This window comes from Drosophila elegans, unplaced genomic scaffold, assembly GCF_018152505.1.
Source record: "Drosophila elegans isolate 14027-0461.03 unplaced genomic scaffold, ASM1815250v1 contig_183, whole genome shotgun sequence".
Classification (NCBI taxonomy): Eukaryota; Metazoa; Arthropoda; class Insecta; order Diptera; family Drosophilidae; genus Drosophila; species Drosophila elegans.
Window position 1 is genome coordinate 6,812,926 of NW_024545550.1, and position 16,443 is coordinate 6,829,368.

Below are 16,443 nucleotides of genomic sequence, written 5' to 3' on the forward strand. Positions count from 1 at the left end.
CAAAATGTTGGGCGAACTGCTTCTCCTCCTTCTCGATACTAGTTGAGCTCGTAGCTCTCGTAGCCCAAATCCTCGCGTCGACTGCGCGGAGCTGGCTTGGGAGTCCGCGTCCTCAGGGTCAGTTGGCGATAGCCCACTCCGGGCTTGTAATCCACATTGATGGGGCCATGGGGTCGCAGCCCGGTCACGCCTCCTCCTCCGCCCCGCCTCTTCTGCGCCTGGTGGTAGAAGGCTATGTCGCCGTAGCTGTGCTTTGGCCACATGCACTCACAACCGGAGGGCACGGTTCGCGTCTCCGATTCCCAGCAGCCGGAGGCGTCGTTCAGCCGGATCAGGTGGATGGTGCGGTTGAGCTGGATGCACGAGAAGCCCGTCGCCGAGCAGATCTGGAATGGGAACACAGTTACTTAAGCTTCTGTACTTAATTTTTTGTATACACTTGCAAAGAGTATTTTTAATTATCTGTTTTTATTTTATCTTAGTAAAAATTTACCATTTTAGTCAAAACTTTTTATTCACAACCTTATGAAGTATCGATTTAGCCATAGCCCTCTTTCCGTTTCTTCTTATTTCTATATTATTATTATTATTTATATTGGAATAATTAGAAAAGAAAATGAAATGAAAAAAACTTTCTTGATTTTTCATTTTAACCAATATACTCCGCTTTTAGTTTATTTAAAAATCTGGCAGCAATGTTATACAGAGATGTATAAATGTTTACGAACATAATAATGGACTACTATTTCAGAACTACGCTATTAATTTAATAAAAACCGGACCGTGATATCATACAGCTGCCATATAAGATTAAAAATTCAAAATATTCATATTAAAATATAGTCGTTTTATAAAATACATATTTTTTGTAGTAGCTTCATGGGTATATAAGCATTGCTTAAGTTATTTAACCCACCTCTCGCTTTTCACCGCGCTCGGAGAGCAGAGCTCGGAGCAGTTCATTGCCCCTGTATCCGTACTCGTAGTTGTGGGTCCTCGATGGCTGGGGCGAGTAGCTGTGGGCACAGGTCACCTCCACGTAGTGATTGGGTCGGTAGTCGCCGCTCTCCAACTTCACGGTCACACGATTCGTGGGGCACAGCGATTGATAGGTTACCACCTGTGAATGAGTTAGAGAACTTTCAATTAAAAAAGATATTTTAGACTAAGACAATAATTATTTTATTTACACCATTTACAATATATCCCTGAAATTTATAAAAATATTGCCATTTGATATTTATTTTAATAAAAAGAGTACCATGAAATGATTATTTATTGTAAATTATAAATTTAAAAAAAGTCAATTTAAATATTTTTTAATATCAATAGATTTAGAATCTTAAAAGAAATATATTTTTAAATTTTATCTGAGGTTAAACCTTTTTAAGTGCACACAAATTGTTAAATTTTAATATTTAAATATAACTGAACTGTTATTAAAAGCAGTACATTATAACATCTTAAAAAATCACAGTGTACTTTTAGTCTTGTTTGGTTTTTTTAAGGTCAAAACATTAATAACTTTGTCCGAAAATCAGGATTTACTGTCGTTAAATTTACATTTTTAATTACTATCACGACTTATTTATTTAAGTACTTACGCCATCTGAGCTGGGATTGGGACCCAGAAAAGGAACCGGTGGCATAACACTGCGCACACGACGCTTGCGCACATTCTGGATTCCGTAGGGCAGGTTGGAACTCAGCTCATCCGCCTCCTCATCCTGACCCGCATAATCCTCCTCGCCCTCAATGTCCACGATTTCGGGGACGTCAGCTGCTGGGAACTCGTTGTAAGTGTACTCCCGCTGACCTGGTTCTCCAGCTTCGGCTTCGTCTTCATCCATGGCTGCCCTGAAATTGCATATGCATGGAAATTTGTTAGTTTTGGCCATGAATTAGCGCCCCTCACAGCTCGCGGCCCACTGGAGCTACTTTTTGCCTCCACTGCTGTCTGATGTCTCCGCAGGCAAGCGGAAATGACTGCAAAAGCGGTTTTACACAGCTAAAATTACTACAAAACCATATATATAAAAAATAAAATTGTGTAGAAAAAAAGGTAAATTATAAAATAATATTTTTTTTAAATAAATGTCGATCTTAATTATCCCATACTTGAAAATGCAGACCCTTTCAATTTGCATTTCGCTTAAAAACATATTTGTAGCTAGTCAAAAACAAATATCAAAAAAGTTGCGAAAAATAACATTTTTTGTTAGCAATCAAAAGTCGAATTAAAAAAATATGATATGTAATGATTTAATAAATAGAAAAAGTACATATCAAAAGCATTTTTTAGCTTACCACAAAACTTTTTCAAAACATTTTTTCTATGTTATAATGCCGGCGGTGGTATGGCTTAAAAAAATAAATTTCTTTTTGACGTTTGTTATTTGCATGGTCGCCGCTTCTTTCTGCAATTTTTCCAGCTGGCCAACAAAAGCGCATCATTCTGCATTCAACTGCAGCAAATGCCAATGAATTTTTCAGCTTTCGCTATGGCGCGCGGCTTTGTCTGAGGATTGTTGCATGGGATTGGGACTGGGAATGAGATTGGGGGGCAGGAGGTGCTCGGTAGTGACGGCGTTGTTCTGAGCCTGTGGCGCGCACAAAGCTCTCCACTTCGCGGACGTCGTTGGCTGCCAGCGGATTTCCCTTTTTCGTTGTCGATGCTATAGTGCAGCTCCCATACCCGTACCCTTACCCTTATTTTCTTCATCATCCAAAACCCTATACCCATCCGCTTTCCCTATTCTTCCTGCCCCGAAGCTTTAGCTTTCAGATCCAGCGGCGTTGGCATTTTTGAAACGCGCTTTCAGGGCAACAACGGCTTTGATAGTTTTGTCGCAAAGTTTGCGAAAATGTTTTGAGATGAATGCAGCTGGAATAGTTGAGGTGAGGTGAGCGCTGCTTTAAATTAGCACAAAAAAAGAAGGGGGTATAATACTGTTTTGTGGTCCTGTGACAGATACAAGTGAATAATTGAGGGGCTTATCTTGTTGCTTTGTGAGGATTTAATCTAAATCGATTCGGTCTGACAGTAAGCTTATGTTTACAAAGTCTGGAATGAGCTTTAGAGTACATTTTTAAACTATTTCTATAAAGAATTTAAATAAAAAGGTTTAAGATATTGTTTATTAAAAAGGTTACCCAACTTAACTTTTCCTTGCAAACATTTTTGTATTAGCTATCTGTTATTACCATTCATTAAACACAAAGCTGTAAGTATTGTTAAATTGCTTTAAGGGTACATGACGATATAATTTAAGCTTTAGCTACTGATTTAATATGCCTTATTTAAAGATATAGGAAACCCCAATTAGACTTTCATCTTAAATGTTTAGGTATTTATAAATATTTATTTATTTCTTATTTTTAAATTCGAACCAACTAAATCATGAAAAGACCTTTATATTGCAGGGTATACTTATTTAAATAATTTATTTCAGTCATATTTCTCTATTAATTTATTATTATTTTTCAGAGCCAACAAACTAAACCATGGATACCCGTTTTTATTTCAGGGTATACTCCTTTTGAAATTTTTCCTCAGTCATATTTCTGGTTGAATTTCTTTGTGTCGCTTCAGCTATCGTTTGGCATCCATTTTTGGTGAATGCAAGACGCCGATTAGGTAATCCCGGGCTCAGAATGCACATGATCCTTGCAGCTCCTGATCTCGTTCAGTCCGACAAAGGGGATAGGGATAAAGCCCAGTCGACTGGAGGAATCAGCTTAAGCGCTTACGTTTGTGCTCACGCTTACGTCATGGGATGTCAGCATTGACATTTACTTGGTATGCAACCAGCAAGCCAGAGCCACGACTAGGATTAGATGGAGCAGCAGGAGGAACAGGAACAGGAACCAGAATAGGAACAGGCACATGACCAAGTGCTACGACTTCATACCTTTTCGTCGTCTCCAATCATGTGCGGCCACATTTGCCGGATTGTGAACCCATTTGCATGCAGTCGAAAAGTGAAACAAACCCATTTACCCACTACCAACTATTGCAAATTTTGACCATTTTCGTTTGAGCTTTCGGTTCTGGCTTCAAAGGGGCTCTTATTCAGTGGTGTCTGTTTTCTAGCTTGTTGTACTCTTGGATACTTTAAATCAAAATAACAATAAAATCATAACATATATCATAAAACAATATTTTACAGAAATTCTCTACTCCTCAAAGTAAAAGAAGAAACTTTTGAGACGTGCAATTAAATAAATACAGTTTTGTATAACCTTATTTAAAGAATTTATATTGTTATCAAACAAATTTAAAATAAATTAAGCAATATTTTAACAAAAATAATATAGGAAACTTCTAATAGAAAATTTAACCAATTTTATATTGCCTTATTTAAATAATTTATATTGATTTTATTTTTTGATACCTATTTTTTTATTTACTTCTATTTAACGGATAATAACATTTAAGAAAAAACTTCTAAAAGAAAGTAAGCAATTATACCAAAAAAACGTACCATTAAAATTTTTTTTTTAAACATTTAGCATGTTTGGCAGCAACTTAAAAATAGTTTCTTTATCTCTTTAAATATATTTTTTTCAAATATATAAGATTAAATAAAATGTTACCTTTCTCATCTCTATCTTACCTTTGGTTTATGTTGCTGCTGCGACTGCGACGTGCCAGCAACAATTGCTCCTGCTCCGGTGGCTGCAGCCGTTTAAAGTTGCTGTTGTCGTTGATGTTGCTGTTGCTATTGGTGTTGCTGTTGCCGTTGCTTTGGCTGTTGCTGCTGTCCTGGGCAACAACAAACCTGCCCACACCTTGAACGGCCGCATTTAAGTCGGACAATTGCAGACGGAAGTCATTGCGAGCATTCTCTGGATCATCATCAAACTGTCCCTGTTGCTGTTGTTCAAGTTGCTGTTGCTGCTGCTGCTGCTGCTGCTGCTCATGTTGCTGCTGCTGCCGTTGTAGATGTTGCTGCTTGTCGTATATGCTGTGGATGGGATTTCCGTAGAGTTTTTGCTGCTGCTGCTGCCATTTGGACGGTGCTTTGTTGTAGTTATAGTTGTCATTGTTGTCGTCCTCGTAGCTATCTGCAATGCCATCAGCATCCACATCCCACTTGTAGTTGTAATCGTTGTAGTTGTTGTAGTTGTTGTACCTATTGTTTCTGAGCCCCTGCCCTGTCGATTCCATTTCCATGGCCTCCTCGCAAGTAGAGCCACTGCCAAAACAGCGAGCAGCTAGAATGGCGGCCAGGAGCAGCTGCAAATGTGGACGAAAAACAAAAAGATTGGCGGCGATAAGAAGGGTGCGGCACAAACGGAAACGTTAAACAATTGTTGTGTTATGTTGTGTTGTTGTGTGTGGCTAATAAACTGCAAAGTGTCAACAGTTGTTCAGGGGGGTTTTTGTCATGCAAATATGTACCCTTCTTTCAAAGGGCAAACAATGCATGGGCATTAATATTTATCACATGAGATTAGATATTCGCTAAATAGGTTTATAAAAACAGTATTTGCGCATCGGAAGCTTATGGAAAATCCTATTTACAGGCCACTAGATTGGTAAATAAGGAATTGCGTATTATTATATTATTAGGTTATGCACTAAAATCTTAAAACCCTATGCATAAGTACCCTTAAAACCCTTAAAAAGATATGGAATGCTTACTTCTACAAATTGCTCGTCCACAATATCTTTGTTTTCTTGTTGTGTTTTTTTTTTTAATTTGCTTTACTAATGCAAGATACTATTTTTACAAGCAGTTTATTAAATTTTTTATGAAATTACAAATTCTCTTAATAGGTTTAGAAAATATTTGCGCATCGGAAGCTCATGTAAAACCTAATTTACGGGTCACTAATATAAATCAAGTTTTGCCCTAAATAGATAGCCTTATGAAAAAATTAAAGTATATTGCTCAACCGAAATATTTTGTGCTTTTGTTTTGCTTTATTTGAATTCCTTATCAAGTAATGATAATTATTTAATCGAACCATATATTTTTATAGAGCTCTAAATTAATTAATTTGATAATAGGCTTTTGGTTCCTGGAAATTTTCCAAGTACGTATTTATTTATTGTTATTCCCCGATTTCGAGTTCTATGGCTATTTAGGTGACGTATTTGTTTTGCTCTTATCAAGTTTGAGATACTTAGGGGAAAGCCTTGCGATTATAATCAATGTCCAATCAATACAGTTATCAAATTCCTCTTAAGAAATATTGCTAAATATTTCTAGAAATATATCAATAGTTGCACCATACTTTTATGAGTATTAGAGGTACTAGTTTATTAACTGCTTGTATGAAAACTTTGATTTTTTTTTAAACTTCAACCTTGTAGCTGAGTGCTGCTATCCGAAAATCGACCACTAATTCAACTAAGAACTCAACAAAATTCCGATTGACGAAACCAAAAACTTAAACAGCCTCCAAGCTCCCACAGCGTCGGCTAAAGCGAAAGTTCGATTCCCTGCTGGATGTTGACAATCAATGTGCGATGAGAATGGTTGAGAATAACGTCAGGAGCAAAACCGAACCCAAACAAGATGAAAAGTTTTTGGGTGGCTTCGCCCCTCGTTTCCACTCTGAGGTTTTCCCATGCCACCCATTCCCATTCCTCGCGGATCCGAAAGTTTTGGGCAAGATTTTCAGACATGTCTGTATTTGTGTCTGCTGTGGATGTGCGATGCTATGCGATGCGATGGGATGCGATGCGATGGCTCTGATTATGTGGTCGAGTCCAAAAAAAAGTGCCCCAAGTGAAAATAGTTGGGCGACCTTTAGCGATAATATGCTGCACGCGCATCCTATCCCATATATCCCATATAGCCATCCAGATATACAGAGCCGTACAGCGACCAGCTACATTCATTAGAGCACACACTACGTGACCGAATAGTTGGCGCCGGAAATGCTCAAAACTAAGATATGAAGCACTGTGCTTCAGCTTCAGCTCCACTTCCTGTTTCCACTTTTCCCTGCCGCTCTACAAGTTCTTTTGTCTCAATCTAGTTTTTACATGCACGGCAAAATAATTTATAAATTCAAATTGAGTCACTGAAATCTCTTAAAGTTCAAGTCAATAATTTTTTGATTTTAAAGTGAGCAACCTAATTTTATTTACAAAAAAATACATTTAAAATTGTATAAATTTATTAAACACTACCATTCAATAAACTTGCTTTATTTTACTGCTAATTCACTTAATCTTTTTGAAGTCTTCGCATTTCGTTAAATAATGTTGGCTTTTTTAAATAGTTTAAATAAAGACTTTGAGGTTGGTTATCTTTAATTTATTTAATATTTTTGAGAGTACAACAAAAGTCATTCTAAAACTATCAGTTAATTATCTCATTGTTAACCATTTATAATTATAAATATTTTTGTCCGTGTACTATATGGACTTGTATAGGGACTATAGCTATATGTGCAAGTATCTCGGATATATGCAAGTGTTGTTGTCGCTCTGGATTTATAAGATTTCTTTTATGCTCTTGCCGGGCCTACCACAAAACTTCTTTCATTTATCTGGGCCCCTCCTTCTTCCGTAGTCCTTCGTCCTGTGAGTCTGTGGAAATCCAAGTTTGGGGGCCGGCCGGCAAGTTTGTCAAACTATTTGTATGGAATTCACAATTTGTGTTGATGAAGTTTCGCCCAAGTCGCTCCAAGTCGCAGATTACGAAGGCGACCGCGTGATCTGCGTGAACTGTGTGAACAAGTGTTTATGGAATTGAATTATTTTCCTTCTTCCTTCGTTTTTTTTTTGTTCCTGGCCTGTATTTCCCCTAGTTTTGTTATCCGAAAAACACCAGGTGGTGATGGTGTTGGAGGCGGACTTTTTGTGTTATCTGTTTGTTGGGGCTTACAGGTGGCTTTGTCTTAGACGTGGGCACTCTCTTTGTGATTTAAAGTGGGCCCAATAAGCCGATTTCTTAGGACAAGCTGGCTAAGAGCAAAGTATATTTGGCTTGTGTGTTTTTTATAACGCGATTAAATATTTAGTTTCAATGAAATTAAAAAAAGGCCTTGTGTTTAGCAAATATAAGCAATATGTTTCTTAAACAATGTTTTATTTACTCTTTCTTTATGAAATTCCTTGAAGAAATTTTAATCAACCAGCAACATTTTTTTAAATTTATTTGATGACAATAAATCTTCAAGATAATCTCTTTTTATTAACACAATCTTGTGTGGATTTCTGTTTACAATAACCTTTCCTAACATATATGATTTACGAGCTCGAAAACGTGAGTGAAAATGTGATATTGTTATCAGATCTTTATCAGTTAAGATATCATTTAAGCTACACTATCTTTTGAAACTCCTAATCTTGTTTGGTTTTTGACTTATAGATAACGTGAGTTACAATGTGATATTGTTTCAGACCATAATCAATTAAGATATATGTAATGTGACAGGTACAGGTCTTATTTTGTCTGGTTTTCTCTTGACAATGACTTTATCTTAAAGGTGCACTTTCATTAAAATACAATAAAGAGCTTTATCACTTGTTCTAATCCCGATTTTAATATGGCTATGAAATATGGTTTACTTTTTGTGCCGCATGTTTTTGTTGCAAAAACGAACGTAGAAACAAAAACACAAACAAATGCTAGGGCATTGAAAATATAATTTCATAATTTATGGTGTTAGTTTTCGCATAGTTGGCACCCATGCTCCCGAGCCTTATGCAAATGATTGTTTTTTCGTTTATTATTTAATATTTTTCTGGCTCGACTCCTGGCTGTTGCCATTCAATTACATTTTTGCAATCAAACTGCAATGGGGCCAGACAATGTTCAGCTGCTCACCTGGCCAGAACAGACAGACAAATATGCATATATCTATATAGTCGGCCGATGTACCTTTACCATATGTGGGTAACGTTCGGTGGTGCTGATATATATTGCATAAATTTGTGACCTTTCAGTTTTCAATTGAATTTCCCAGCACGGCGGCAATTGTTCGAGGAAAACTTGGTCCTTGCATTGGTAGCAGCAGCAGCAGCAGCAGCAGCAGCAGCCGGAAAAACAACAAAACTAAGCGGGTAGAGTACCAATTTGCATCCTTGTAGTGGTGTGTTTTTGGAAAAGGAGGTGTGGGCTGGTGGTTTTTATATCTGCAAAAACAAGAGCCCCTGCAATTCTCCCCTCGATTTGTTTTAATTGTTGCGCTCTCGCTCCTTGTTTTCGTTGCTGTGTCTCTTGTTATTGTTATTTTTTCGGCTCTGTCTGGTGCGCTTATTGGCAATTGTCAAATATTGGTTTTTTCCTATTATTGTTTCATCAATGGCATGAAGCGATTTTAATTAATCGCCCCAAAGTTTGCCAATTTCAAAGTTTTTCGGATTAATTTGTTGTTCATGTCAATGCTCTCTGGCATTTTCGATGTCGCAAATTTAAGTTGGGGCCGGTATTTCAATTAAAAGCCACCGCAAGGGGCAGCCCTTAGATTTGATGTTACGCATACGCCATGTGTGCCATCTACTATCAACGGTTGCCATGTTAACACACACACACGCACACACACTCGCAGGCAGAAGGGACTTGTACATGTAGCAGATTGGTTGCCTTGCTGCCTGCAAATCCTGTTAATCACCTCTATCACAGGTGAGGCATCTGCACGTAGCTCACTTTTTGCCGCTTTAAGTCGCCGCAGTGTTGTAACAGCAGAACGAAAGAGAGGGAACGAGAGGGATAGAAAGAAAGGGAGGGCGGTGAAACTAGTTAGCATTGCTGGTAAAATGTCTGTTTTCCAGCCGAATTTGGATAATACCAAAAGTTTGAAACCGCAACTATTTAAGTGATTAGGGGGCTTTAAATTCATAAAAGTATTTAACAGAACTTTTTGTTAGTTTGCTACTGTAATAATATCAAGTATATTTATCAGCTATCTTTAAACAGATGACTTCTGATCTTAAAAGTGAGAAGAAATTCTTTATAATTTATTGGGAAAAAAACGAAAATACCATTGAGAACACAAAGGAATATTTAATTTAATAAAAAAACGATTTCTGATCATGACAATTTAAAAAAACTAAAGAATATAAAAAGGAATTCTTCATTTACCATTTTTAAAAATGTTTAGAAAGCATGTAAATACAATATGGAATATAGTTTTAAAACACCAGTTAATTATTTGTTTTAATATTCATTGCCTAATTATCAAAAATGTTTATGTTACACAATGAGCACTACACATATCTACTTCTGGATATCTATTCTATTTGTTTTTAACGACTTGACTTGGCTACTTTTGGTAAAATGTACTTTGCCAGCACTGTTTACAAGTTAGCATATGCAGGTAGAGAAGTTAAATACACTCCGGTTCTGTCAACTGAGTCTTTGATCCGGCTGATGCCTTCACCGGTGGTCTAGAGCCTTAATGCTGCAATTAGTGGCTCTTCCGGCGCGCTGACTTATTTGTGGCTCTGCGTTTTATGGCTCTCATTAAACGAGTGCATTACAGGACTTACCCTGACCTTCAACCTCTGGATATCTAGATTCAATCACTGAGCAGACCAACAATGAACTCAGTCGAACAATCACTGCAATTCTTCAGGTTTGTCGAGTTGAATGCCGCGTACCAATATTGGCACAAAAGCTGGCATAATTTTACAATCCCATTTCTAAGCAGTTGTCTGCCTTTGTGTGAAATCGGTAGTCCCTTGTGTTCGGACATGTTCCGTTGCAAATGTGAAAATCCTACCAAGATTAAACCAATCGATTTTAATTTCACAATGCGAGTAAAACACCCTGCAGAATTCAGTCATAAATTGAAAATTGGAGAGCCTATTTAAGGACAATAGAAATCAGGAACCAATTTATTCATGAACCTTTCCCAAAAGCTGTCGTCTATTGCAAGTAGTATTTAAGTCGGATTGACCAGGATCGGACGACTTTAACATATAGCTACCATAAGAACAATCACAAAAATAAAAGAAAAAAATTGCTTCTTTTCTTGTTTTTTAATAATATTAATCAAGTATACATTTCAATGAAACAGGATTTGAGGCAGACCTCACATTAACATTGTTTACATATTTGTTTGGTAAGTTCTCTTTTTTTGTCTCTGCGTTTTTTATGAAAACTAAGAGCTTATATATTCTATTTTTGTCTCTTGCAATATGGTTTCCTTACTTTTATCAAAGCATATTTCCTCGTTGACTCTTATTCTTTGGTATAAATTCTCCATTTGAATTGGCGCTCCTTGCAAGTTTCGCGTGTCTGGCCAAAATTCCTGTTTGTTTGGCTCGCTTTGATTTCCATATTGATTTATATGAACTCTCCTAGTGTGTGTGTGTGTGTGGAATGCAACAAGTGCAACAAGTACAACAATGCCATCAACGCACGCACAAACACATTCATTCACTTACTCAACCCCGTGTATTTAAATGTTGCCCCAAGCATGTGTTTGTGGCATCGTGTGGAATTCTTGCTGCCGTATAATAGGTGTATGTGTGCGTTAGAGCAAGAGTTTTGCACAGAAAAAAAAATTGTGTTTAATTTTGGTTTTGAGAAAATAATTAAAATATTCAACTTTAAGTTTCTATAAACCATTAAAACTATGTTTTGAAATATTCTAAGTTATTTTATAAACATTTTTTTTTAAATATATAAACATTAAGTTATCTTATATTATTACTTTGAAATATTTTAAAGCATATTTTCATGTTCAAAATATATATTTTTTCAATCTCTGCAGTTAGTAAGATTCGAAATGTAAGTTTATTTTTTTGACTTTTAAATGCTGCCCACTTTTTCCGAGTGCATTAGTGCGACTGCCTGGTAGTGGAGCATATTGAAATTGTTGCCATAGCGAGCGTAATCCCTGCCAGCGACGGGTTACTCGCTCTGAAAAGGGCAGATCCAGATCGGCAGCCTTTTCCCAATGCTGATGCGAACAGAAAAAATGTAATAAACGCCAAGCAAAATATTTGTCAAATCAATTTAGCTCACGCCAAAGAAGGGGGAGTGTATGGGTGTGTGAGTGTGAAGAGCAGGAAGGAGGAAATATGCAGAGTTCACCCGCACATTCACACTTGGCTACAACACTTATGCGTGGGTGCGGGGTGAAAGTCAATGGAAAGTTTTGGCCGCGTGAGATAAATGGCACTTGAACGTATTATTCTCTCCTTGTCGGTGAGGTAAATAGGGTTTACTGAGGTGTATGCGCAACTTCTTATCTGGGGAACAAGGTAAACTGCACAGATAATATACCTTCAATTACTATTTATTACTTTTACTTCTGTACTTAAAATGAAAAGTGATTAATTTTTTAATGTTTCTTAAAATTAAGTCCATTGATGTTTACTAGATTTTTCAATTGTATCATAACCATAAAAAGTAAAAGTAAATATCGGGAGGTGCAACCGAAATCACTAGGTCTTAAAATCAATTTCCAAACATAAGCACTAAAAACCAACGGACTTATACATCTTAACAACTCCGAATTATTGAACGTTGATAAGTTCTATGCAATAATACATTTTTAGTTGATTGTTCAAGGGCCAACTTAGTAAATTATGAATTTTTGTCTGTGAAAGAATATTTTATCGCCTACCTTCAGTCCTCTACACAAGTCATTTTTTATTTCATGTTATTTTTTTTTATTCTATTCCATTTTATTCCTTTCTTATTTGCAATTTGGCCTTTTGTGCCGGGGACCGCCTAACGGGAATATAACATGACAGCGACCCAAGTCTAGCTGTCTGTCGTGTGTGTAAAAAATTATTGAAGACCCTGTTGAAAGGGGGAACACATTCTACTATATATATCTATATATGAATTTATACATATATATAAATTGTGTGGCACATGCTTTGATTGAGGTATGCCGCACCAACAATAACAGGCAGCTGGCTAACAGAAATCTTCACTTATTTATTAAATCTACTACGCTGCCTGTCGCCCGGGAAACGGCGCCGAAAAGTAGGCAACACTAAATGTGGCCCGGAATGGGCAAAGAAGGTGGCAGCCCCAAAGGCCTGGCTCAAGAAAAGGGCTGGAAATTAAAGTTGACCAACTGTCAGAGGACGGCAGGCTCAAGTGGCCGGGGTTTAGCCCCCTCCAAGCCCAAGGCTGTTGTAAATTCGCATTAAAATATGTCAAAATGACAAAAGTCTTTGCCCTTGTTTCATAATTTCGATGGAGTTGTTTGCGTGGCAAAATAGTGATGAGAAAGTAACATGTACATTATAGACAGTGTTTTTGCCCAAAATAAGAAAACCGAATTATTTAAAAAAGGTACACGATACAAAGTGGAGCTTTTATAAAATGTATATCTTACTGAAATAACTATAATAAATATGGAAGTTAGCAACAATAAATTGCCTAATAAAGATAAAAAAGAAAGATAAAGTCTTCTGGAGTTCAATTTTGCAAACAAATATTTTAAAATTTTTAAAGTATGGTGTATATTTTACTTTAAATTGTCCACTTTTGAGCTTCACCAAAAGAGATTTATAATCGATTTAGTTAAGTTTTTGCAATGTACCTTTTACTCCATTCGGTTCCTACAAAAATGGTGAAGCTTTTCCATAGATATGTATATTTTTTGGCATATTCTTTACTGTGGCCCTGTGACTGCTTTCATTTTCACCCCCCGCCGACAATCCTTTGAGCCGTTGTCGTCGCCTGACAAATTGATGCTTTGACATCCTTCGAGCAAAAGTTTAATCTCTCTCATTGATGAAGTTAAGGCGCCCTGAGCCATTCAAGTGTGCAAATATTTGCCGGCTGTTCTTATTAAATCCTTTTGGGCATTGCCTTGGGGTTTGTGCATCAATTTATCACCCCGGCTGAGATTACGAAACGAAACACAGATTACATCAGAGAATAGGACCAAGGAAGGAGGAGTATAGTAGATGCCCAGAAAGCATTTCAATCAGCTAACGGAAGTGGACACAAACTTCCTGCACTTTGCTGCAAAATATCAGATGGTCAAGAAAAACGTTTTGCAATTACAGCTTAGCCAGTTGTTGTCATTACAGCACTTGCTCAACAAAAACTCCTTTGAAGTTTCGTTGCAGGCGTTGCCAACAATAAGTGTCATGTGAGGAGACCCACTTCCGTCCACTCATTTTCCGTTTGCTCTATTTATGTCGCAAGCAGGACTTAATGACAATCATGTCCTGGTCCCGAAATTGCCTTTCCAAATTGTCATTCTTTGTTTATTTGTGTGCAGTTTTTGCAGCAAACTTTGGCTCGTTTGTCGATTGCATTCCCCCAATTCCTATGAAGTGGGTGGCAGAGGACATATGCCCAATTTATGTTCAAACTTTACCCCCATAAATGTGACAGGCCGGGCGTATCTATGTGGCATTTGGTTGCGAGCTATGCCCACGGCCTGGAATGCACTCCAAATGTATCCCCATTCATCAACCTGTGAGCACAAACAAATTCCGAGCTTCTCTTTGATGTGAGCTCTGTGCAATTCTCTTTCTAAGAAGCTTCATTTTGTTCAAATAAATGCTGTGAAGCAATTCACTATGTTTTTTTTTATGTCGGCTTAAAAAATTTGAAAATTAATTCCAAATTTTTACTAAAAAAAATCCAATAGTATATTTTATAAATTACAATAAAAATGAAATCATTTTTCCATAGAAATTACGCAAAAAAAAAAATTAAAGTCTTTTTCCGAAATGAATTTCACTGACTTTGGAACTCAAAATATATTTTTGTATATATATAAGTAATGATGTAGTTATATTTATGATATGGTTCAGGATTTTCGATGGTTTTCGTTTCTAGACTTTGCCCATGTCCTCTATTTCGCATTATTTTTTCGTAAAACCTTCAGCGTCACCTGAGCTTTTATAATTTCACAAACATTGTATTGAATAGCTTGGTCTTAGGACTTCTATTACTTCTCTCTATGACGTTATTCCTGACCTGACCCTCTGCTGTATTTACGTTGATTGAGGTTGAAGAGTAATTTTGCCTGCTGCTAGAGTGGAACCCAAAATCTGAACATGTTTCGTGTCGTTATTTGGGGTTTTTGAGGATTTGATTGTATTTACATTGTGCCCAAGTCATGAAAGTTCAAACAGCCGAAGCGGATAATGCCAGTGGCAACCCTTTTCACAATTTCGAAATTGTGTTACTCGAGATTGCCAGCTAAGTAGCTACCAAGTAGTTGAAATCCATACGGGTTAAGGCAATGTATATTCATATTGTGCTGTGCTCCTTCAAATTCAGTTGCGAGCCAGCGATGCAGAGATACTTGTACTTCTCTGCCCTCGCACTTGCAAAGATAGAGCGAAGCAGTTGCAGATTCAGATTTAGATTCAGATACGGATGCGAATACACAAAGATACAGATGCTGTAGAGGTAAGCCAGCCATTCGAGTGGCAATTTGTGCGTGCAGCGATCCGGAAAAGCCACTCAAGTCTAGTCGAGCCACATGTGTAAATGCACAGTGAGATACAAATACTATGAGGTAATAATACCAAAAAGGATCGAATTTGTAGTTTGTGTTATAAACTATTAGACAAAACTATTTTTTTTAATGCAATTTCTAATATGAAATATTCAAGCAAATAAAAATAATTCTGTTAGGTTCTGCAAAAAAAAATTAGAATAATTATAGTCTGTGAGCTTTTCCTTATTATTGGATTATAAATTAAAATGTAGGTACGACAAGAAGTTAACAAAATATTAGTTTACGATATATTTCACAGCCCCTTGTTTCAATATTAGTAAATAAAACTCATTTATGTACTTTAATTTGATGTCCAAGTAAATGGCTTAATTCTTCCCTGGAAAATTCAAAAATTATTCTACAAATTAATGGCTATTTTTTCTATCTGCAGCAAGCAAAAGTATGAATAAAAGTGGCTGAGATTTCAGCGAATGTGAATGCAAAGAGGTTTTGTGGCACATCTAAATCAGCTGGCAAAATGCATGTCGGAGCCAATTTTAGCGGGAATAGAAACGAGAAGCCGTAGAAAGAGCTCAATAAAATAATCATGAGTTTTCGTTGGCCGGAAACAAATGCGCATTTAACATTCATGTTGGCCAAAAATCAAATGCACACATGCAAGTCCCACAAGGACTTAATCCTGCAAGCCCCCCTCTGCTATAATCTTTTTGCATTCGCTTTCGCTTTTCGTTTTTCTCCGACTGTCTGTCAGGGTTATGTAAAACCAGCCACAAAGTCATTTCACTGAGCGGATGTTTGCGGCCAAATGAAAGGACACGCAGCTCGAAGTTGGTATGGCCACGGGATAAGCGGAAAAGCAGGGCAAATATGGGGGAAAATGGTCGGGTGGAAAAGCTCCTGTGTCTGGGCCACGTTTAGCACGGTCGTAAATTTTTGGTCTGCACAGCCCCTTGGACAGTTTAATTTCGATTTCCCTTTTATCCAATGGCTTCGAAAATCGCGCGTGCAGCTCCCAAAAAAAAAAAACAAACAAAGAAAATCGGAGAAAAATCGGGGAAAACGGCTACCGGATGGGAAATG

At 37.1% G+C, this 16,443-nt stretch overlaps 1 protein-coding gene across 1 annotated transcript in view; it reads right to left on the bottom strand.

The window, feature by feature from the left end:
- Positions 1 to 34: 34 nt before the first annotated feature.
- Positions 35 to 16,443, bottom strand: part of LOC108144867 (myb-like protein AA) — a 31,432-nt gene continuing 15,023 nt past the window's right edge. Inside the window, exons 2-5 of the mRNA XM_017270018.2 lie at positions 4,617 to 5,239; positions 1,605 to 1,857; positions 917 to 1,120; positions 35 to 386 (exon numbers count right to left, since the gene is read on the bottom strand). Of these exons, the coding sequence (XP_017125507.1) occupies positions 39 to 386; positions 917 to 1,120; positions 1,605 to 1,857; positions 4,617 to 5,239 (1,428 nt within the window). The 3' untranslated portion in view covers positions 35 to 38. The remainder of the gene's footprint in view (positions 387 to 916; positions 1,121 to 1,604; positions 1,858 to 4,616; positions 5,240 to 16,443) is intronic.